This window comes from Triturus cristatus, chromosome 7 (assembly GCF_964204655.1).
Source record: "Triturus cristatus chromosome 7, aTriCri1.1, whole genome shotgun sequence".
Taxonomy (NCBI): domain Eukaryota; kingdom Metazoa; phylum Chordata; class Amphibia; order Caudata; family Salamandridae; genus Triturus; species Triturus cristatus.
The window spans coordinates 985,036,936-985,060,166 of record NC_140590.1 but is presented as its reverse complement, the minus strand read 5'-3'; the positions used below and the strand labels follow the sequence as shown (position 1 = coordinate 985,060,166).

Below are 23,231 nucleotides of genomic sequence, written 5' to 3'. Positions count from 1 at the left end.
ATTTGTTTAATGCAGCATAGTCCGCATGACGCATTTCGGCGGGGTGTGCCTGAATCATATGCCCTGTTCACCAGTTCCTTGCACCGGTCGCTCTTTACGTGTTCAATCATACTCCCATTGGTGGAAGCCCAGCTCAGCTGAGTCATATTCCTCAAAGTGTCACTGCAGCCTTCGTCCACAGACTACAGTTCTCAGAGAGCACCATCTTGGCAGACTAGGTAAGCTCTTTGGGTAGAATTCATTTATCCCATAGTGAGTGCTGGTGACAAACAAAAACGTAAACAGGTTCAGTTTAAAATATCGTAACGTCTGTGCTGCATAAGCTCTTCTCCCTGGCCCCCATACGCCTCACCGCATTGAATCAAGTCCAGCGGTACCAGGGACCACGATGCAGTGAACTGGTCTCTCCGTGAAGTCACGGACCTTGTTTCCGTGGCGCTACATTGCAGTCTTTGAATGCGGGGGCCGAAGCAAATCCAATCCCTTGGAAACGTGAAAGCTGTGAAGCACTCGCCCATGCAGCTTCGGCCTCGTGTGAGGGGGTCCCCCAAGCACGCCAGGGGCTAGCGCGCCATATATCCAAAAAAGATTACTCCACACGGAAGAAACTGGAGGGACACAGCGGGGAACCAAGAAGATTTGTTTAATGCAGCATAGTTGGCATGACGCGTTTACGCCTATACGCCACCTACTGTTACTGGGCCTTACACTCGCGAAGAGGGACATTGCGTAGGCCTGGAAGGACGCTTCCCCGCCCTCCCTTGGAGCTTGGAAGGGTCTTGATTTCTGTATGGAGCTGATGATACCTATATTTGCTGCACAGGGCTGTCCCGAGAAACACCCCAAGATTTGGAAGAGATGGGCGGACTTCCGGGGGATTTACCTAGAACCTATCCCAGACAGCACAATAGATTGATATTAGCCACAGCTACCACAAGGCGGGGTGAACACCAAATCTGTGACTTAACTATTCACTCTGGGGATGACTTGACATGCATCGTATCACATAATGGGGTTATGTCATTTCAGTTGATTGTTAATGTTCTATGTTGTTAAGCATATGATCCTCTTCTGCACATTTGGCAATAAAATGTTGACATCATCAGGATTACTACGTATATACTGCTGTTAGGATATTTTGCCTTGTTGACAATAAAATTTTGTTGTGAAAAGAAAAAGATAACTATGGATGCGTGATTCTACACAAAGTACCTGTAGATGTTTCAAAACTCACAAGGCCAAACAGCCACAGAGATGGGAAGCGTCAAGAAACAGATGTGTCAGTTCCTGAAACCCTGGGAAGGCAACAGATTTACTGCACGCAGAAGTGATGCATCGAATCCGGCCTGTAAGGGGAAGTGATGAGTCGACTACAAGACAATTCTGGTCCGCAGGCGATGGGTCGGGAAAACTTGCCACACAGGTACTATGCATGGAAATCCAGAATGCGTCGGTGATCAATGCGGCGGCAACAAGTGGCGCTGCGTCTGTTTCTTCAAACAAGACCCCACGATGCAGCGGTTTTTGCAGTCACGACAGGTGCTGCATCTTCGGCAGCAGCGCAGCTATGCATGGAGATTCTTCTCGCATGGCAGTGCTGCATCGGGAAAAACAGCCGCAAGAAGAGCAATGTGTTGATTTCTTCAGTTCTTGTTTTCTTCCAGCTCCCAGCAGCAACAACCTCCAGAGGCCCACAACTGGAATAGACACCTCCTGGCAGGTCAGAACGCTCAGCAACAGAGTTCAGGGGAACCAGAGGTGAAGTCTTTGTGTCCCTGAGACTTCAGAACAGAAGGCCAGCACACACCGGCCGTTGGCGATTTTTTGAAGCAGGTTCACAGAAAAGTTCTAGTCTTTGTCCTTTCCTTGGCAGGAACAGCAACTGCAGGCCAACCTCACACAGAACACAGCAATGGGCAGTACTCCTCCTCACGGCTCTTCCGCTCTTCTCCTTGGCAAAGGTTTCTCTTGATGTGATCTAAAGTTCTGGGGTTTCAGGTGCAACACTTATACCCCAAAATATCTTTGTGGTTCGAAAGGGGACCCCGTTGAGTTGTATCAGTACCGCATTATGGTTCCAAGCAGGTGGTGTTCTTTTTTTACTTCCAAGAAAGCAGAAGAAACATGTTGCCTGTTGAGCACATGTGTAGCTCTAGTCCTAAGTGAAGACGTACATAGGTGTAAACTAAACCAGCTGTATGAAAGTGAAGAAGGTATGGAACTATATCCTAAACAAAAAACTTAAATGGGTCCAATTGTTTCGAAATGCAGAAATGGACAAATCATTTCCATTTGGCTTCATAACAGGCCTTAGTGTTGAGCCTGTGTGCTTCACAGAATATGCCATACATTCCTCTAGAAGCTGTAAGGTTCTAAACTCTAAGACCTCAGGTTCCAAATTGCAAGGATGAGCTGGAAGGGGTTTCCCTCAGTGAAAAGAATACACCATTTGGGGACTGGGAGTATGCTAGTGTGCTGAGATCCCAGAGGGTCCTGCCTCTTCTGCTTAGCATCGAGCAGGAGTTTGTCACTAAAAAACTAAATTCTGGCATATTGGCAGCCGACTGCGATTTTAAGATTTGCTCAATGCTTCTCACCTGTAGTGAAGTGTCTTTTTGCACTACAATTCTGCACAGCACTCACACAAGGCCACACTGTGCTCAGGGAAGAAACCTAGATTGTAGATCCCATGCTGTTCAGTCTAAGGATATTTGGCATAGCACTGTGAACAAAAACAGAATAGTGTTCGGTCTTATATCCTGTATTCATCCATATTCTTCTATTAGCTGCATTTGAGAGAAGTTCTCAGAGGCCTCGATTCTGTGACTTGGCCATTTATTATGGCGATGTCTAAAAGTTCTCCTGCAGAAACTGATAAGTTTTATTTTACCATGGCACCAGAAAGATTGTTCTCCCTACTTGGATGAGCCTTTCAATCTCGGGGCCTTTAGAAACCTGTCCGAACCAGATGGCAGATAATTAATATTCTAGGGACAAGTCGGTTCTCAAGTAGCTTTGGAACAATAACGGAGTAACAACATCCCACGACTCAAAGCAGATTCAAATAAAAACAACTTTTAAAATCCGAGCCCAAGACTAAATGGCAGCAGCGTGCAAAGCATGTGGATCAACACATGCTATAAATCTTTTCTTTTTAATATACTACTTAGTAAAAATAATGCATTGACTTAACCTTAGTGCAAAGTGCACAAACTGTAGTACTGTCTGGGCAATAAAGTGATGTACCATTTACAAATTATAATTTTTGGTGTGCCATTTCTAACTAAATAAGAAGCAAAAAGAAAACTTATGTTTGGGCAAATAAAATGTGTAGTAATACAGACACACGAAATCCTTCCCACCAGGTTTCTTTCATGATTTGTAAATTTAAAGCATGCAGAACTCTTGAAAAATAACCAAAACTACTGTTTTAAAAATGAACTTCACGGCTTTGTTGGAGCTGCAAAAGTCTCACTCTAATTGAACATGTTTGCGGGATTAAAGACAATTTTAAGTTTCATCTCCTTTGTAGAAGAAACCTATTTTTCCATTCAGGTTTTCCTGTATGATAAGATAGGGGCACCTGTGGCAAGGATCAGACAGCATTTTCATTTCATACTTTTCATATGGGGCACAGGTTTGAAATTCAGATGCTATGCCTCTTTCACGTCATACAGAAAAGTCATACAGATTTAAAAAATGCTGTTAACTTATGGCATCAAAGATATTCAAGACGATGGCCTACACTATGCCTTCTAGGCCTACAGAGGCTACATATAAAGGCCATTATAAATATATATATATTTTATCTCGAGTTTCCTATAAAACAATATTGATTGAAATCAGGCTTTTATCTTACACATTCATAACTCTTGATTTGTAAGCCATTCAAGTGACACAACTACTTTTTTCTTTGTTTCAAAACTCTTGCAGACCAATGAAAGAATAAAATGGGGAACAAAATATAAATTTCAAGCATGTCACTTCATTGTTACAGAAGAACATCAGTTGTTTTGGAAATGCACAGGTCAGTGTTAACTTTCCTTTAATTTTTCCCATATAGTCATACAAATAAATATTTATCTGAAAGTGCAATGCTCTACAAATTTCCAGCTGGGAAGGCATTCAAGATTTTCAAATGTGCTCAAAATATAACAATGTTGTCCATCACCTTATGGCCACTCACTTGAAAGCGATTGATTTTCTTCTTAAATAACAAGTTGCCATTTAGTTCCTACTTTTTGCCTCTTTCCTAGTTTTAAATGGTTTGATTCAGTAGGATTTCATTTTAGTATATATAACACAGATTATCTATTTGGGTTTGAAATGCTCCATTTTTCTCGGCCATACTTACACCCCAGAACTCTGTAAGCATCTACCAGGAACATAAAACCATTAATTTACAACTTTGTATTGCATAAACCAAAAGTGCAAACAAATCAAACAAACAACTAAAAGGGATATTAGGGACTGGTCACTCTAAAGTTCAATGTATTGATTCAAAGACAATGGTTCATAAACTCCCATACACTATCATTAACATAGATCTTAATTTAAAAGTGCACTTTAGGGGGGCCAGAAGTTTAATTAAATAGATATCCAAGATTCCAATTTAAACGGTGGTTCATAAAAATATTAATTTTTTTTTAAAAACGAATCGCAAAGATAAAAAATAATTTAAGGAGACCATCAAACCAGAGAGGAAAATAAGCCATAATGAGAATATGTCCAAAAGACTCTTTGAATGAGAAACCACATTTGAGCAATTAAATGTAAAGAGTCTATTTTATGTACAACCAGTTACAAGTGCATGAAATAAAACCTCAAATTTCTAATGAAATAAGTGATAATTAAAACAAGCCTTGCGCCAAGTTTATGCTTTTAGTATGTGTATGTACATATATATATATATATATATATACATACACACACACCTAACATTAAGTGCCTTCTTTAATTTATAAACCTAAAAAAAAAATCACAAATAAGGCATTCAGTCTTTGAGGAAAAAAAGTACAGATTTACAACAAAAAAAAAGTGTATATTCCTCCACGCCATTATACATGTAAAAAAAATACAAAGGGTATATTACAAATGCAGTAATAACTTAGTTCATACCATGCAATAAAAAGTATGTTAATCGGGATACACAAGCTTTGAAACTTTCCCAGCACGAATAATTTCCATTGTTTTCAAGACCTCTTTGAACTCAATTCCTTAAAACTCGTGGCACTTAAATTTCTGGAAGTCTTCCATTTTTCTTTGAGTTAAAAGTTTACACAAAGCAGAGGATGATGAGGAGAACTGTGCAAAGTAATCAGGAATTAGGAATCGTTCCAACTTTGTTCCACGATGGCTGAAACTCTCTTTTCATATTCACGTTTGTTTTCCTGATAAAGTTGTGCCGCTTGGCTATTTGCAGGACTGTTTGGATTCGGTTCGTCCAGTAGAGACTATGGAAACAGAAGATGTACACATATCAGTAATCTAAGAGGGCATTCTAAACATTCGAACAGTAGTTAGCATTGGGAGGATTACGATACTTTCTTTAATTTACTTCAGGAGGATCAACGGGGATTTAAAATACAATAGAATAAAACCCAATAGGCACATTTGTGACTGAATGGAGTACAAATAATTGTTGATAAAATGAAGCAAATAATGATCTATTCTTACCACAAATCATTCAATTAACACATTTGTTCAGATTTATAATTGAATGAGCAGCAATGTACTTTCTTTTGGTAAGGCGCAAAACTTGGAGAAGGCATTGCTCAACATTAAGGGGTTTCGTTCATCTATCTCTATTCTATATTTTAACAACTACGTTTCTCATTCAGGTTCCTGACATTTGTACAAGACACTGAAAGTGCTCTCAATTTTAACAAAGTTTCTTTAGCAGAGCCATCCTCTGCTGAAATGAGATTCATCCCAAGACTGACTGTTGGACTGCCTCAATCACTCTAGATTAGGATTTGACTGGAATTCTAGAAGAGGAGTGTAGTTTTACTAGCAATGACGTGGTTAGACAGGCTCAACCTATTTACTGAGATCTTTTGCCCATCCTCATTTCTGTGCTGCATGTTGGTGCACATTACAGTCTTTGTAAAACATGCACCACTGTAAAAGATGGTGGGTTTTGTTTCCTTGCACTTTGTCAGGAGCCAACATGACAGCCTGCATTCCCGTACTGCTGGTCGTAGATACTGGAGTCAACTGGTTAGGCAGGGCCAGGTTACATTTGATGCGTGTGAATTAATGGAAAACGAAAACTGAGAAACCACACTGGAAGAAACCAAATCATGGAAAAACTATTTTAAGGAAATACAACAACAAAAAACCCACAACAAAAAACGAAAATTATAATAAACATTTTAAAGGAAGGATAATTTTGAGGAAAAATCCAATTACATTAAACATGTGGAGTGATTTTAGGTTGGGTTCAGGGATGAATAATATTTAGGGTGATGAGGTGTTTTTAAGGGGCAGGAATAACTGGAGTTCAGGCATAGAAAAGGGTTTTTAGGGTTCAGAGATGGGTGGAGTGTTAAGGTGGTGAGGTGTTTCTTGGGTTCACAGATGAGTGGTGTTCAGCTGTGTGAAGTGTTCTTACGTTTCAGGAATGGATGTAGTGTTAAGGAGTTGAGGGCTTTTAGGGTTCATGGATGGGCAGAGTTTAGGCCTTGTGATGGTTTGGGATGTCCAATTATAGGTAGCAATTGGTGTGGTTAAGAATTTTTAGGGTTCTGGGTGGGGTGGAGTTTATGGTGGTAGGGCATTTTAAGGATTTAGGTATCGGTGGAGTTTAAAAATAGAAATCGTTTTTAAGGGTTCATGGATGAGTAGTTTAGGGTGATAAGGTGTTCTTATGGGTCATGGATGACCAGTGTTTAAGGACGGTGACTTTTTTTAGGTCTCAGAAATGTGTGGCGATTGGAAGTGCTGAGGTTTTTTTAAAAGGTATGGGATGAGTCAGGGTAAGGTGTAAGAAGGGTTTTTTAGGGTTCATAAATGGGTGGCGTTAGAGGTGGTGAGATTTTGTATGGTTCTGTGATGGAGGAATTTTGGGGTAGGAAGGCCTTTTAGGCTTCCGGGATAAGCAGTGAGGTGTTTTAGGGCGCAGGTATTGATAGTATTTAAGGGTTGCAAGAGGTCAGCTAGTTAAAAGAATCCAAAGTAATTGACAAGGTAAAAGATATAAAAATGAGATAATGTCCCCTGAAGTAATGCACTGAAAAAAATATCTCCGACAAAACTCTTCTGAAAGTAGGACTTACAACCATTCTATTTACTCTTAAAAAATAAGCATTCAAATGCCAATTTTGCCCAAAAAGACATTCTATTAATTGGTTTCCACATAAAAGTAAGTGCCATTGATTCTGAAAATTTCCATCAAAGAGTTTAGATGAAATGGTTCCTAAGTAATGGTATTCCCTGTAATCTTTTTCCTATGAAATCACATAAAAGTGATTACATCTTTGATGTTGCTGTTGAGAGGATGCTTTGGCGGTACATGCAACTTTTTTTTCATTAAATGGCCAACGAGGACATTGGTGAAGGTATACCATAAGACACCACTAAAGAATCTTATTAGAAGCAACATGGGGAATGTAACTAAAGCACCATTGAAGACAGGAGTTGCTGCAACAGTTTGCATCACAAAGGATGATTCTTGCGGCAATAAAGTAGAATATCTATCTATTCACTGTAGATGGAAGCACATCCACCTTTGCACAAGTTGTTAAAGAAATAATAAAACGACATAACTCACAGTATAAGAATATATATAACGTACATATGGATACACATCTTATCTTATAGTGGTAGGCAATCATCTCTCACAGATCCATATTATGGTACTGTAAACTGTCAGCCAAGGGGTTTGGGGACTGGCCCTCCTTTTGACAAAATAAACACAAAAACGCATTGGCCTTAAAACCCAAATATATATGTCCTGGCCAGTGGATTGATGGAGATGGGTATATCTCTAAATCTACGTAGATCTCTAGATCTAGACATATCCTAGTGGCGGTCACCACTAGGTACTTAAAGTTAGGTCTGCTTTACCATAGACAGAGCTTTTTTTGGTTTGCTTATAGCTTTTGTCCCGTTTGACGAATCTTCAGGAAACTATCCACAAAAAATGTTCCTCCACCTCAGCTCCTTCCTGGAAAGTTTTGGGGTGATCGGTCAAGCAGGGGTTGAGAAAAAAGTGGGTTCCAAAACATAAAATCTCCATGAATGTTGCTAGCATCATTACAGGACTAAGTCATCTGCCCTGAAGTTCTTAAAAGAATTTTTATTTTTTTTTAAAGTTATATGGGGGCAGGGTAGGGATACCATCACCCCCCACCCAGGCCCCATGGAGGGTGATTACCAGAGGGGACACCAATGCAGAGACTCTTGCGGAGTCAAAGGAGGGGAGAAAAAAAAAAAAAAAAAAAAAAAAAAAAAAGGAAAAAACAGCAGCTGGGCCTCGTTTATTTAGTATAAGCCTCCGGGAGCCTACCCCTGGGAATTTGTTTAAGGGAGGAGGTCCCATCTCCTGGCGTTATCATGGGAGGGGTGGTACACAGGCCCCCCCCCCCCGACCAAGCAATTACAGGCCACAGCGAATGCAGCCCAGGGGCAGATCTTATTATTTATTTGGAGGCAGTGCCTCCAGAGGCCCCCAATCCCCAAGCCTGAAAAGGACCTCAGGAGCTCACTCCAGGGCAGATTCCTTTAAGGGAGGGGGCAGTGCAGCCCTCCTCCCCGAGCCTATCCCCGTGGCCGGCTCAGCAGCTATGTGCCAAGGTGCCCACCCCTTGGACATAACTGTTTCCCTGCCAGCAGCAGAAACCTGTGTTTGCCCTCACATGACAGGAGCATTTTTAAATCTCCTGTCAAGCGGGAAATGAAATGAAAATAGGTTTTATACAGCGCTCGAATGCCAGAGGGCGTCTTGGCGCTGGAGGCACCACAGATGGATGATTATGACAGCTAGTTATGGAGCTAGGAGTTAATAAAACAGGTCTTAAAATTATTTGTAAATACTAACATGGAAGAACTTGTCTTTAAGTGGAGGGGTAAGGCATTCCACCATTTGGTTGTACCGTACACAAAGCTTCTACCTCCCCCCCGATCCCCACCCACAAACACGTTCTTCTAAACTTGGGGATTTTAAGGTTGGCTGCTGAGGAGTATCAAAGTGACCTAGCGGTAATGTATATGATAGATTTATTTTTAAAATATTCTGGGCCTTCTCCATGTAAGGATTAAAGGCGATGCAAAGCACTTTAAAGTCTATCCTCTTATCAACTGGCAGCCAGTGAAGCTCCACTAGAGCCTTAGCCACTGAGCTTTGTCTAGATATTCCCAACAAGAGGCGAGCTACCAAGTTCTGCAGAAGTTGTAGTTTGCTAAGGAGCAAACACCAAGTCCGCTCCCAGCCGGTGGGGGGTTTCAGAAATGCTCCCGCATGCTGGGGGTGGACTTTAGATTAGTTTCCCCGATCGCTATGAAGTAGGCAGGAAAACCGATATAAATATTGCTCCAGCCCGCAGAGAGCAGATTTAGAAATTGCTCCCTGTTGGCGAGAGTAATGCCGACTCCCACTGAATGTGAGGAGCCAGCTGGTGAGTGCCCTAGGTGGGCACTAGGGCACCCACCTTTTACTGCACTGGGCCCTGAAGGATGAGGCCTCCGGGGCCTAAAATCAGCCAAGGAAGAGGGTTGTGTGACCCACTTCAAAACTGCGCTGGGCCCTGGGGTCCCCTGGGCTGAAATCGGCCCGGGTAGGGGGCCTGCATGTCACCCCTCACACTACAAATATTGCGGGGACGGGGTCCCCAGAGCTGAAATTCGCCTTCAATAAAAGTACAAATAAAAAATAACACCCTGGGGGATGGGGTCCCCAGGGCCAGGCTCCGTGGCCAATCCCCTGGTGCTGGCTCTATGTTGGCTGCAGGGCCTGGCCGTTCAGCTGTGCGCGGCAGAGGGTTGCATTTCCATGCAGTAATTAGGTATTACTTTACCCCTAAAAAAAATATAGAAATTCACTGGACAAAATATCACAGGTTAAAGTAACGTTATAGTTAGGTGGGTTACAAGTATCTTGATTTTTTTATTGTGGTTAAACCTTAGAAACTCACTGAAAAAAACAAAAGGTTAAAGTAACGTTACAGTAAGGTGAATTTGTCATTGACAACATTAACGTTTTACACACAAAAAACCCTCAGAAATTCACCAGTTATAGTTAGCTAACTATAACTTGCGCTCCCACCATGCACTGCTTATGACCTCAAATATGACATCACTCATGACATTTTCTATGACATCACTCATGACCTCTCAACTGACATTACTGATGACATCATTCAATGCTTGTTTTATATTTTACATAGTAGTGGGTAACTACCATAGTACTTCTCAACCTAGTTTTGTACAGCCTGTGTCCAGCTGATAGGGTTAAGTGTTTACAAACCTCATCTACTCGTAATGCACCATAGCGGTGTAGAGATATTGAATAGGTTATGAATGTTTGCATTCAAGAGTAGTCAAGTCAAGTAAAGCTTTATTTAACTGTTATTTTTTAACAATCATAAAAGCATTAAAATAATCCATTTACCAATATAATCCATGATTTAAAAAACAAAAGCAATCACAATAAACAGAACAATTTGGTCATTTTAAAATACATACACATTTCATTAATTAAAAGACCATACAAATATAGAGAGGTGGTTCGTTTATGTTTGGAATTCATCATTAATAACACTTTCTTAATCGAAGCACTCTTTAAAAACATGGCTACCTCCATGCTACATGTAAGTGGAATTAACCACACTTTCCTTAATTAAGTCAAATTTACAAAAAAGGACTAAATGTATAGTGGACTGAAGATTGGTTGTCACAAGGACACAGTGGTAACTGTCGCGACCATTCATTTATTTTAGGCAGAGTCACTAGTCTGTGGACAGTATTGAACCTAAACCTAGTCAATAACATTTTATCATAGTTACCTGGCACAAATGACAAATATGGCTCCATTCTTAGTGTAGTTATTAGTAATTGGTGTTGACTAACACTAGGCTCTAAGAGTTCTCCTGACAATTTCCAATAAGCATAAACCCTCCGTTAAAGCCCTGTCTAATTTGAGACAGTCCTGCAGAATCTCCCTATTTAGCTGTGTCTGTTCCTTTGACCAGATACTGTGCCACAACAGTATCGGTTCTATTTTAATAAGGTCAGAGATAAAAGGGAGACCCAATTCCTCGTGGCAAACATGAGAGGAGGTGCTTGGTGGAACTGATAGAATAAATCTTAAAAATGAGTTTTCAACATGTTGCAGCAACATAGTGTTAGCTAGGTTCCACACCCCTGCTCCATACATAACAGACGTAATGCATTTTGCTTGGTGTATTTGTAGGAGCTCCTCAGGGGGTTTCCTTCCTAATTTCTTTGAAAAAGTTGCAAGGGTGGTGGATGACCAAATGAACAACAATTTTTTCATAGTTATGGTTTGAGCCCATGAGTCATAGTGATTAAATTGTACTGCAAGGTATGAGAAACTCTTAGTTGAGACTAGCTTCTGGCCATCCACAAATATATCTTTTGGTCTCTTGGTCCCTTGACCGCATCTCATTACAAACGTCTTAGATATATTGGTACGAAGACCAAGATCCTTCATGAAAACTGATAAACAGTCAAGGACCCTTCGTAGACCAATTTGGGTTCTTGCCATTAAAACTGCGTCATCCACATAAAGAAGAACCGGAATGGGTCGATCAGCAACTTGAGGGAAATCTTGTGCACTACTGACTAATGCATCGCCCAGTCCATTGATATACAAGTTAAAAAGGAATGGGGCCAGCACGCAACCCTGCCCGACACCCCTCCTAACGGCATTCAAGAGTAACTGTGTGCAGGTAACAGCTGACTTGTATTCATTATACTCCACACAACTTTTTGGTTCTGCAGAAAAAGTTTCCAAGAGGAGAAAGATTCTATGTAGTAGATACTAAGTTTTGTGAGCAGAGAATCGGGTCAGCATGATAATTTATACTTAACATAAAAGAGTGTGTGCACAAGGTACTAATTTATGTACACCTGCATTTTATGCTTCAAAAGATGGGCTATCTTAAAGTTTTAACCACAGTATGAAGGATGCAGGTGGTATGATCGATAGCACCTTCAAATCTAGTATGTTTTTAGCAAATAGTGTCTTTTTTGACAACTACTGCGTAGAATGTACACTGTTCTTAGTAGATTATTTTGAATACTCTGTTGTGCAATTCACATAGAGTTTCAGTGTTTCCAAATAGTATGGTATATAATGAACTCTCTCCATAGAGAGAACACTGTTTACAGCACTTAGTTCTCTACTGATATCAACTTCATTTATCAATGTAGTTCGATGAGTATCAGGGGTTTGATGCCGATAAAAGCTGTCCATAGTAAGGCATTTGTTTTGGAACTGGCATTCACTATTTTGGCTTTCTGTTAACAGTTCTATACAGATGGATCACCGTACCCAATGGGGGTTTTCCATATATCTGTGGGTGATTGTTAATGTGAAATCTGCTGCCTGTAAAGTGTATGCAATAGATTCCATGTTGCACATAATGCTTGTTTTCAACACCTAAGAGAGTTATTTCTGTGTTGGCAGTGATGACGCCTGATCATATTCCGAGCTATTTTGTGCTTACTGTCAGACCTCTAATGCCATTGTAAATTATACAGCTTTATGAGGGAAAACGTGGCTTGGATGATGTCATCAGTTATGTCATTTGAGAGGTCATATGTAAGGTCATAAGCAGTGCATGGTGGAACGCAAGTTCTAGTTAGCAGTGCTAGCTATAACTGGTGAATTTCTGTGATTTCTTGTGTGTAAAACATGTATGTTGTCACTGACAAATTCCCCTACCTATAAAGTTACTTTAACCTTTGTTTTTTTCAGTGAATATATCTATCTATAAAATTATTGCTTGAGTTCTCATTACATGTATGTTAAATTGTGAGGGCTCTAGTGTGTGGAGGCTTCCCTCGTATATCCAAATCAAAGAGAAAAGTATGTAGAGGGGCAGGGAAATTTAACTAAGAGCACCCATACCCTAGACAATCAAGTAAATGATTGGTGTTGCAAATTACAGCAATAATCATTCATAATTTTTTAGCTTACAACAAAGTATCAAATCCAAACTCTATCTAGTCTAATAAATATACATAGGCTCAAAGGATTAGACAATGATCCTTAAAGGTGACTAGACAAAAAGTGGAAATGCCCGTTGCTGTGCAAATCATATATTTATTCCTCATTTCATGAATATATAAAGTTTACATTTACCCCCCACAAGCGTCACATGGTGATAGCATCTATTAAAGACATCGGACACAAATAACAAATGTCCCACGTTCTTGACAAGCAGTGGTATTATGATCCATGTCCTGAGGAGAAGCACTGACATTAGCCACCCGGGTTTTAAAAAAAAAAAAAAACACTAAAACAGGTTTGGACAGGACTGAACACACTTTTTCACAACAGAGTAGGAGTCTCATGACTTCTAACTTTGGACTCGAGCAACAATACTCAACCTGCAGCCTTTTATGTTGACATTGTGCACTTTTTTAGCTGATCACTTTATATCACTATGCACTTAAACACCAGAACTTATAACAATTACTCCATAATAATTCTTGTATATACATTCAATTATATATAGTTAGCTGAAACAAATGTTTGTTGCCTAGTCACTACACCTTTTGACTTCATATTTAGGTAGGAAAAAAGGATCCAATCATTTAAGTTTGGGATATCTAGTTAACAATCACTTAGTAAATAGTTACATATGTAAAGGTTAACATATGTCATGGAAATGTTACTGTGTTTTGTGAATGAATCCTTGGGAACCAATGTTGCTTACAGCATTATAATATCCAACCATCACATATATAAATCATAAAGAGGACTTCCCGGTCATTCCACAGTTTAATTTCCCCCGCAGAGTGAAAATACCATATCCCCCCCCCTTGTTCACGTGTTGCTGATAGTTTCATATCGCCTACACTCTGACTGCACCAGTCTGGCAGTTCTGCATTGTCTGACCTGTGGCTCCCGGAGACTAGGACTGTGCTAACTTGGACATAGGGACAAGATGCGCTTCCACTTATGAGAGGAAAATGGTGACCTCTGAACAATGTACAACTTTAATTGGTCCAAGCTTCCTGCCTGTGCCCATCTCATCTTTTCCACTGCTCCCCCATTGTTTAATCCATCATCCCTGAAACCTGTAAATCGTAGATTATGTAGTCTTGAATAAGACCCTTCAAATCAAGTCAGCTGGGTTTAAGGGAAAGAGACTTCACTAGAGGCTTGAGACAAGCACTAATTCGTCAAACCACTTACTGCCTTTCACCACAATGCATGACAAGCAGCTGGAGAGCACTGCAGGTGTGGACTCGACTGCTTGGCAGACCTGCACAATGACTAATTGACTGCAACATATGGATGGAAGGGAACCTCAAAGGATTGAGAGCTACATAACCACTAGATGCATGCAATATTTAATTTCATAGAAAAAAGCAGTAATTAACCTGTCCACATAGGTTCGAATCTCCACTACGAACCCCAACTGCATAATGACTTTTTCCTCAGGTCTGCTCAGGAAGACTTCTTTGTTGCTTATGCTAGAAGATCCACCCGACTGCCAAACATGCAGCCTGTCAAATGCAGTAGAGGTTTCCGATACTATGAAAGGCGTCTGCACTGAACATGCATTTCACTCAGACAATGTACCTCCTCTTCGGTTCAAAACTTCACACTGGTTAAACTCCTTATATTTAAATTGTGAACTAAGCCTCAGCTTTAAACAACCCATGAACACGCCAACCACAGAGTTCAAATTCTTGTTAAAGTGGATGCACTGTGTGGAGTAAAATGAAAATATTCCCAGTCACATGTAGATATCATCATCCATCCATCCATCCATCGATGGCGCGATCTCATAAGGTACAGAAATGCTTTGGAAGAGCATAGTTGCCAATGGATGTGCATATTCATTTGATGTAATCATGCAGGTATCCAAAGACCATGTGGAGCCCACTTGAATGCATCATGAATTTCCTTGGCTATCTTTCTAAACCAAGGAAAAGATTTTCCTTGCTAATTTATTTACGGACAAAAAGCCTATGCCATTGATTTATCTGAGCAGGACTACAGTTTGTCTGGCACTAAAAGGATAAAACAGGTCAACTAAAGATGCACGATTTCAACAGTTAACAAAAACACTTTCAAGGTGGAATACCAATAACCAAAAATAAATAATTCCAGCTGAAGAGATAACATGCTGCATAATATGTATGTGCATTAGCTCTAAAAATGAACAAGTGCCGTCCAAGCATGTAGATGGACATAACACACTAGGAAAAGCAAGCATACAAACACTCTCAAACAAAATACGCTATTAAAACAGTTTATCTTTTCATTTTATCCTAAAAAAACTAATAAAACGGGATGCAAACGAAATGGACCTCAGAAATGTATCCTGTAATGAAAGACACTACCAACAATGGTCTAGATTTTCACTGTTCAATTTCAGTGATTTCGCCTGCTTACAAATGCTCCTGGGGTATGAGGCTAAGAACACCATCCGAGATTTAAAACCTGAATATACAAAGATGTAAAAAAACTGAACAGCAGAAAACATTAACTATATGGTTTAACATTTATGAAGTTACTTGTATAATGTTATCTGAAGTTTCGTTTAAAATCTTACCTGTATGGAAGTTAAAATAGAGGAGACATCGTATGTTGGACTCCAGCGATTCTGAAGGATGTCTAAACATATGCTACCATCTGCATACACTGAATGTAAATAAAGAACTTAATTAACATACATACATTTTAGGTGCTCTTTATGCAATAGTAGTCTATGACAAGACACAAAACAAGCACACTCATGTATTACATACCAAATTACATTAGTAGTTAAATACTACAAATAGGCACCGGTTAGAACTGGCACTTTTTGGTGTGACTACCCCTGACTTTTTGCCTTTACCTCCGCTATTTTTTTGGCTGACTTAGATGCTTTGGACACTTTGCCACTGCTAACCAGTGTCAAAGTGTTAAGTGTTCCCTGTATAAAGTAATGGTAATTGGTTGTCCATTATTGGTATGTTTGCATTATTAGTAAAGTCCCTAATAAAGTGCACTGTGTGCGCCAGGACTGGTTATGCAAATGCTACTAGTGGGCCTGCAGCACTATTTGTGCCACCCACACAAGTAGCCTCAAAAAGGGAACTCAAGCCTGCCATTGCAGGGCCTGCGCGCAGTTTGTGAAACTGCCATGTTGTTCTGTCAAGTACATTCACTTGCCAGACCTTACCCTTCCCTTTCTGTGCACCTAAGACACCCCTATGGTAGGTCTGGGGTCCCCCCTGGACGGGGTGTAGTGCACGTGAAAGGTAGGACATGTACCAAGGTGTATGTCATGTCCTGACAGTGAAATAATCTCCATTTTGTTTTCACTGTTGAAAGGCCATCTTGCCCATAGGACAGTGTAATATGTTTTCCAGCCTGTCCTCCTAAAGGCTTAAGATGGAAAGGTGAAGTTTACTATGCCTGAACTCACAATGTAATAACAAATCTTTTTATGAAGGTGTTTTTTGCACTGTGTGTTCAGAAGCCACTCTTGGCTGCGTTTTGTGCTCTGACATTTCTGTGTGTCTCTGCCTGGCTGTGGATTGACTGTCTGGATTAGAAAGTGATAGGATCTGCAGAATGTCTTGACCCAGGGGAGGAGGTGAGACAGCAACAGGCTGACCTGTATCTGAAGTGTAGGGGGAGGAGAAGCTCCTAGAGGTGAAGAGGCCTGGGCTGCTGCTAGAAAACAATTGTCCCATCTCCTGCTGAGTGATTGGAAATCCAGACCCCCACTAATCAAAGGAAGAAGGGGTCACTGCCAGGGAGGCACCAAGAACTGGTTTGAGCAGTGGTCAGTGCCCCCTGAAGCACAAAGACTTCAAAGCCATTGAGGAGTATAGCTAAGAGAACTGAAGCCCCTGAACGTTGGAGAATATGGCTTGATCAAGGGTGAACAAGACTGGAGCTACTTCGTGGTCAAGAGGACCTTTGCCAAGGAAGAAACAACTGAAAAGACTGATGTATAGGACTGCTCTTACTGTGTGATCTGGAGCTGGCCTGCAGTTTGCTCTTTCAACCAAGGAAAGGCCAAAGGGACTTTGCTGTGTGTTGTGCCCCCTGTTTGAAGCACTTTGCTGTGTGCTGTGTCCTGAAGTACCTATCCCCAAGGGCCTGAGGTGAGCTAGCTCCCTGTTCCCAAACACAGGAACATAAAAGTTTCCAGGAGAGTCTCAGAGGCGCTGTGTGAGTTCACCTGTTGCAGTCAGAGACCCTTGTAAGGACTACCTGTAATCGTAGGCGCCTGGCGTCCAAATGAGTCTCAGTGGCACTGTGTGTGCGTGCTTTGTGCAGCCTGAGATCTTCAGGAGGATGGGTCTGTGTTTGGGGGTACCTGGAGTCCAAGCAAGGATCAACGACACAGTGTGAGTGTGCTTTGGGCAGCCTGAACCCCTTCGTGAGGATTGGCCTTGTCAACGTGTGCACCGAAATCCAAGTGAGTCTCAATGCCGTTGTGTGCAGGTGCGTTGTGCACAGTGAGACCTTTGTGAGGATTTGCTGTGTTATCGTGTGCACCGGAGTAGAGTGAGTCTCAGCGACGCTTTGCGTGTGATCTTCGTGCAGCCGGAGACTTGTGTGTGGAGTGCCCAGTGATCGTGCACCCGGAGTGAAGGAAGATTCAGCGACGCTGTGTGCCTGTGCTTTGTGGCAGCCGGAGATCTTCGTAAGTGAAGCGGCCCGGACCGGCAGTCCTGGAGGAGCTGAGTTGCCGGCCCGAGCCACCATAGCCATTTCACAAAGCTGCATTGAAGGCCCAGCCCCTGACCGAGGAGAGTGCGTTTGCGCCCCCCAGGTAACATGTGTCGACTCCTGGGGCGGGGCGCAGAGGGAAACGCTCTTGGCCTCTCTCCCTCTCGTGTTGGCAGCGCGAGCCTCTGCTTCGGGTCGTGTCGCGGCCCGTATCGCCAAAGGAGTGGTGGTACCGGGGGCCTGAGTGCGGAGCTGCACTTTGGGATTACATCGTACCGTGTGAGGGGCAACTGTGAGAGGCGGAGAGACCGCCTAAGGCCGGGTGATCGGGGTCTGAGTGTATTATGCATTACTCCATTTCTGAAGAACGGAGTACCTAACTGTCGTATTACACATTGCATCAGTTCTGTATAACCTGATTAGAGTATTACGCATTGCATTATTCCTGCATACTGAACTACCCGATTAGTGTATGACGCATGGCATTTTTATCTGCATAACGAACTACTGATTGTCATATGACACTTTGCATTGTTTCTGAATAACGATCTACCTGATTGGCGTATAGCGCATTGCATTTCTCCTGCATAACGAATTACCTGATTAGTGTATATGCATTGCCTTATTTTTGCAGAACGGCATTTCTGGTGGTGGTATCACGCATTGCATTATTTGATCTTGCAAAGTGCCTGATTATTACGTTACGCATGACAGTATTATTACGTTACACAAGTGTCTGATTCTAGCATTACGTCTGTATGATATGATTTTAGGAGTACAGGAGAATGTTTAGAAGTGCTCACTGATATCGCCAGAACTTACAAGGGCTTGCTGGCCCAAGAACCTGCCAAGAGAAATATTACACAACCTCATATGTTGGTTTTATATCATGTGGTCTTATCGTGTATCTTTTTACATAAAGTTTATACTAATTTTCACGAAACTCGTGTGGAGTCCATTTGTGGTGTCATCATTGGATTATTGTGATTGTGGTTGCGAATACTTTACACATTTGCCTTGAAGATAAGCCTGGATGCTCGTGTCAAGCTACCGAGCGGGTGAGCGGGGCTATCTAAAAAGGTGACCTTCCTTTCCCTGACGTTGGAACGTGGGTCCCTACTTGGCCTATGGTACCTACCTCAGCCAACCAAGGATCCCAGGTCAAACAGCACCCTAAATGAGGATTGCAAACAAATCAAGAGACTGTTCATTTTGTCCAAGAACATTCCTTAGTAGAAATCACAGAACTTACTTACACCGTTCTCCCCCCTCCTACATCTTACCAGAGGGATCCAAGAGACAGCATGTAAACCCTCGAAGGTTTAGTTAAGTAAGGATTAAATCAGGAGCAAACATCCATGGCTTGGTATATGAAAAGGCATGTGAGTGACCAATGTGCCCACTTTGTTGAAGCTGCCTCAATGCTGATCATACGAAATTGCCTAATAATACGAGGGTTGCCTAGCAACCCTTAGCAACAGAGAGCAACTGAAGCCATTTATGTCTAGGATCACTAAAGATGGCAAAGAGGCTGTCTGATTTCCCCAAGCCAAGTGGTTTGCTAATATCCAAGCAAGAACATCTGTTTCACTATTAAATTTGAGCTATCGGTCTGTATGAGTCGCATTCAGTCCTGGGTTTTCCCTCTGTGATTGAGTACCAGAGTTGCCATCCATAGGTTGTCTGGGAGCAGCCCACATGCTGCGTTTCCTTAAACAAAGAGATGATCCACTATTTTACTGGAGAGGCTGTTGCAAAAATTCTAATGGTAGACCATTGGGATCAGGGACCCTCCCAATATGCAACACAGCCTAAGGTCTGACATCCATGAGCATGACGGCGATATCAACTGCTCAACAAAGCCTTCCTTAACAGATTCGCCCCATCTCCAGGTGTGACTTACATGTATCACACTGTAGTACAAGTCACTACTTTCCCCACCAGTGTCCCAACCTATGCATGGCCTTCTTCTCAACTACTCAAGTCACACCAGAAGCTTAATAGACATACTCCCAACCTCGTACAAATGCTCCTGTCCTATATGGATTCGGAGGTTCATTCATAGTTCGGGAATGTAGTTCCTATGATTTAAGCTGGATATGTCCACTTAGTGTCAGATACTTGTCACCTTACTACAGACTTTAGGTCTAGTTACATCTTTAGCCACTTTGCATTGTTCCCTTTGTTCTCCTACCAATTGCTTTTTTGATTTTCCCATAATTCCTTTGGGGCAAAAAGATTCAATTGATAATACTTTCGCTGTAAAACTGCTGCCTTTCCCACCCCAACAAAGACTTTTTAGGTGAAGTTTACCAAACATTTCTGCCGTCAGGTAGCGAAAGATATAATGTGGGCTAACCAAGAACATAGAGGGGCTTGCAGGCCACCCACTGATTACCATTGATTGGCTTCACTGTCACTCTAATGTCCTTCTTATTAAATGGTTGTTTTGTTAATCTTGTGTCTGTCCCTCCCCTGGAGCACCACCACCAATTTACTTGCATCCCTCCACTGCCCACTTTTAGGGAATTACTTTTTTCTTTTGTCTTAAGCACTGCACAAGACAGGATGCGTTTTCCAACTGTCTCCTAGTGTGCTCTTCTTCCCTTTTCTGTTCTCCATGTTGCTCTCTCACCGGTCAGCTTCTCCCCACCCCTTAGACATGCGCTCCTGTGATTCTCCTCTATGTTGCTTTCTCGTACTTCTGCTTTTCCACTCCCCAGCTTCACTTTGCTCTTTATCTTCTCCGTTTGCTTTAATCACTTACGCTCAACGCTGCTCTCTGAATTCCATTTATCTTTATTTGACCTCCCCATGCCCTCCATGTTGCTACACGTTTTTTCTTTTCATTTACCCATTCAACACAGGCTGGAAAATAAAAAGAAAAAAAGTGCATTTAGTGCTTGTGCCTACAAAATCACATGGGTGGCAGCATCACAGGCTTTTTTTATGTGTATTAAAACATGCTCCACAGCACCGGGGATGATGTATAGCTATTGCTAAAAACCATTGACAAAGCCAATAGGTTCCAAAGACTAGACCTATTGGCTTTGCCAATGCTCGTTATGTTTGTAAAGAAAAAAAAAAGGACTATAACATTTGAGGCTACAAGAATTACGTATGAATCAGCTGCATACTTTGGCACAATACTATGATATGTGAGAAAATGTCTTATTCCAGGTTTTTATACTTTCTCTTTGCTGATGGATGGATTCTCCAATTCAAGCGATCGATTCCAATGTAAAGTAATACAAAGCTCAATGAACTATCCAAGGTTGGAGATCTGACTAAGTTAAGGGGGTGCACATCATGCTCGCAGATTTAGTATTCACACACTAACCAATTTAGCAAAATAAAATACTATTTATCCTCAAATAGGACATAATAGTAATGTATAAATGGATGCTTTGAACTTGACTTGGGTATGTACCTCTGTATCCTAGTGCCTTTTAGTGGTGGATTGTGTTTGATACTCTGGTTTCTCCTTTTTTAACACTCAAAGGAGTTTTTATAATGAATTATGATCGATATGTGAGCAGCTGTGGACATTCATGAAAATGTCCATGTACAAATCTTAAATCCTATTCAAATTTTGTATCCAACCCTGCTTGAGGTATGTCTCGCAAGTGTACATATGAGTAGCATGTATAGTATGAAAAGCAAGTGGCTTCTAGGTGGCCCTTTGATAAAAGGCAGGGAGCCGGTCGAAATGATTCAGGCTAGATAATGCACTTTTTTTTTTATGTAGGAGTGACAGCCTGCGTATGGATTTCTGCTAAATTGGAATAATAAAAAAGTTATTTTTTGCACCTGAAAATAATGTGTGTCTGATAAATAGTAGCTCCCCCTCAATATTCCAGCAAGTTGCTTTTTAAGGTTCGTGTAACACTGACACTTGTTTTGTATAATGATATAATACAACAAGAAAATTAATGTCAAGTGATACAATTTAGTAGGCATTAGACTTATTGCCAATTGCTACCTCAGACATTTTCAGCTTTAGCGACTCTTGCATTGTATTTAAAACTAAGCAATATGTTGCAGTCCTCGTACCATTATCAAACTATGGGAGATATTTGTAGTAGATTATAATTGCATCTAGATACCGTTTACTAACTGTAATGAGGCGTTGAAGTGTTTTATGTTGAGCCGAACTATACTCCCACACGTCCAATTAGTGATTCGTTTAGTGGTTTTTGGTTGGTGGGTTTAGTCTTGTGTGTCTCTAAATAGAAAAAAAAACGTTCCTATGCACGGCGCCCATATGTCTGATGTAATTAGTATGGGTTCTAAATTTTGTGAAATAACATTAATCAAAATATGTTTTGACATGAGCGTGGAGTTCAAGTAAAAAAAAAGAAAAACAATGTCTCGGGGATACCGACAGGAGACTGGTTCCCAAATATCCGTCTGTTGGCGAGATATTCTGTCCGAACAAGCTTCCTGTAGGAAAAACGTATGCAAAATTGCATAAACCAAAATGTAATATTTTGAATTGCACACAACATGAATACCTGAAACTACGCAAATTTCTCCCAGGCATAGGAATTCGAGGGAGTTCGGTGCCATTATTAGTGGGAGAGGAAATATCAAAGAATAGTGTTTTATTGACAGTTAATTAAAACCATTCAATATAAAATTACAGCTGTACATATAAACAGGTAGATAGCTAGTCCACTTCAATTTTATAATTAAAAGATACATTAAAATTTACCATCAGTGATAAAGTGTAATTCAGTCTCGATATTTTTTGTCACCAGTAAAGCCGCTATTCAATTACCCCATTTTCAACCGATTTCAATTAATTTAGAAACTGTGAAGAAAATTGCATTGAAATAGCCTTATTTTGGGGTAATGCAATTCAGTCTGTGGTTTATGGCTGCAGGTGGGGGTCCACTCCTTACTCAATTTCTGCTAGTTTCCAGTGTGTTTAGATACAACGTTCATAAACTTTATAAATCTGCTAATGAGCAAACCGTCATTGCTACCAAAAGCGTGATTGCATTAGAAAACATTCTAACGTTTATTTCACAAAACTTCGGTAGCAGACGTGATCTTCTTTCTGCTTCAAATGCTGGAACAACACGGATGGCATGGGCTAGAAAATCTCTGTGCTAAGTACAAAGCTGGCATGCCTGGTTAAATCTCAAGTGTTTTCAGCTTTGACAAATTTCCCCCACATTGAACAATCCACCTCGTAATCTCAGGACATTCATTTTTGATGTCCATGGCAATGAGGCTTCAGATAGCCTTGCGTGTCTGTGTTGATGGAAGTGCCCACTATTAATTTGACATGCTATTTTGTTCGGACTCCAGATATGTCAATTTGTCTCGATTTTGCCATAACCTCTTTGTGAGG

At 41.1% G+C, this 23,231-nt stretch overlaps 1 protein-coding gene across 1 annotated transcript in view; it reads right to left on the bottom strand.

Moving 5' to 3' along the window:
* Positions 1-3,965: 3,965 nt before the first annotated feature.
* LOC146810958 (ubiquitin-conjugating enzyme E2 B) overlaps positions 3,966-23,231 on the bottom strand; it is an 81,066-nt gene continuing 61,800 nt past the window's right edge. The window contains exons 5-6 of the mRNA XM_085618019.1: positions 15,756-15,844; positions 3,966-5,453 (exon numbers count right to left, since the gene is read on the bottom strand). Coding sequence (XP_085474145.1) covers positions 5,325-5,453; positions 15,756-15,844 — 218 coding nt within the window. The 3' untranslated portion in view covers positions 3,966-5,324. The remainder of the gene's footprint in view (positions 5,454-15,755; positions 15,845-23,231) is intronic.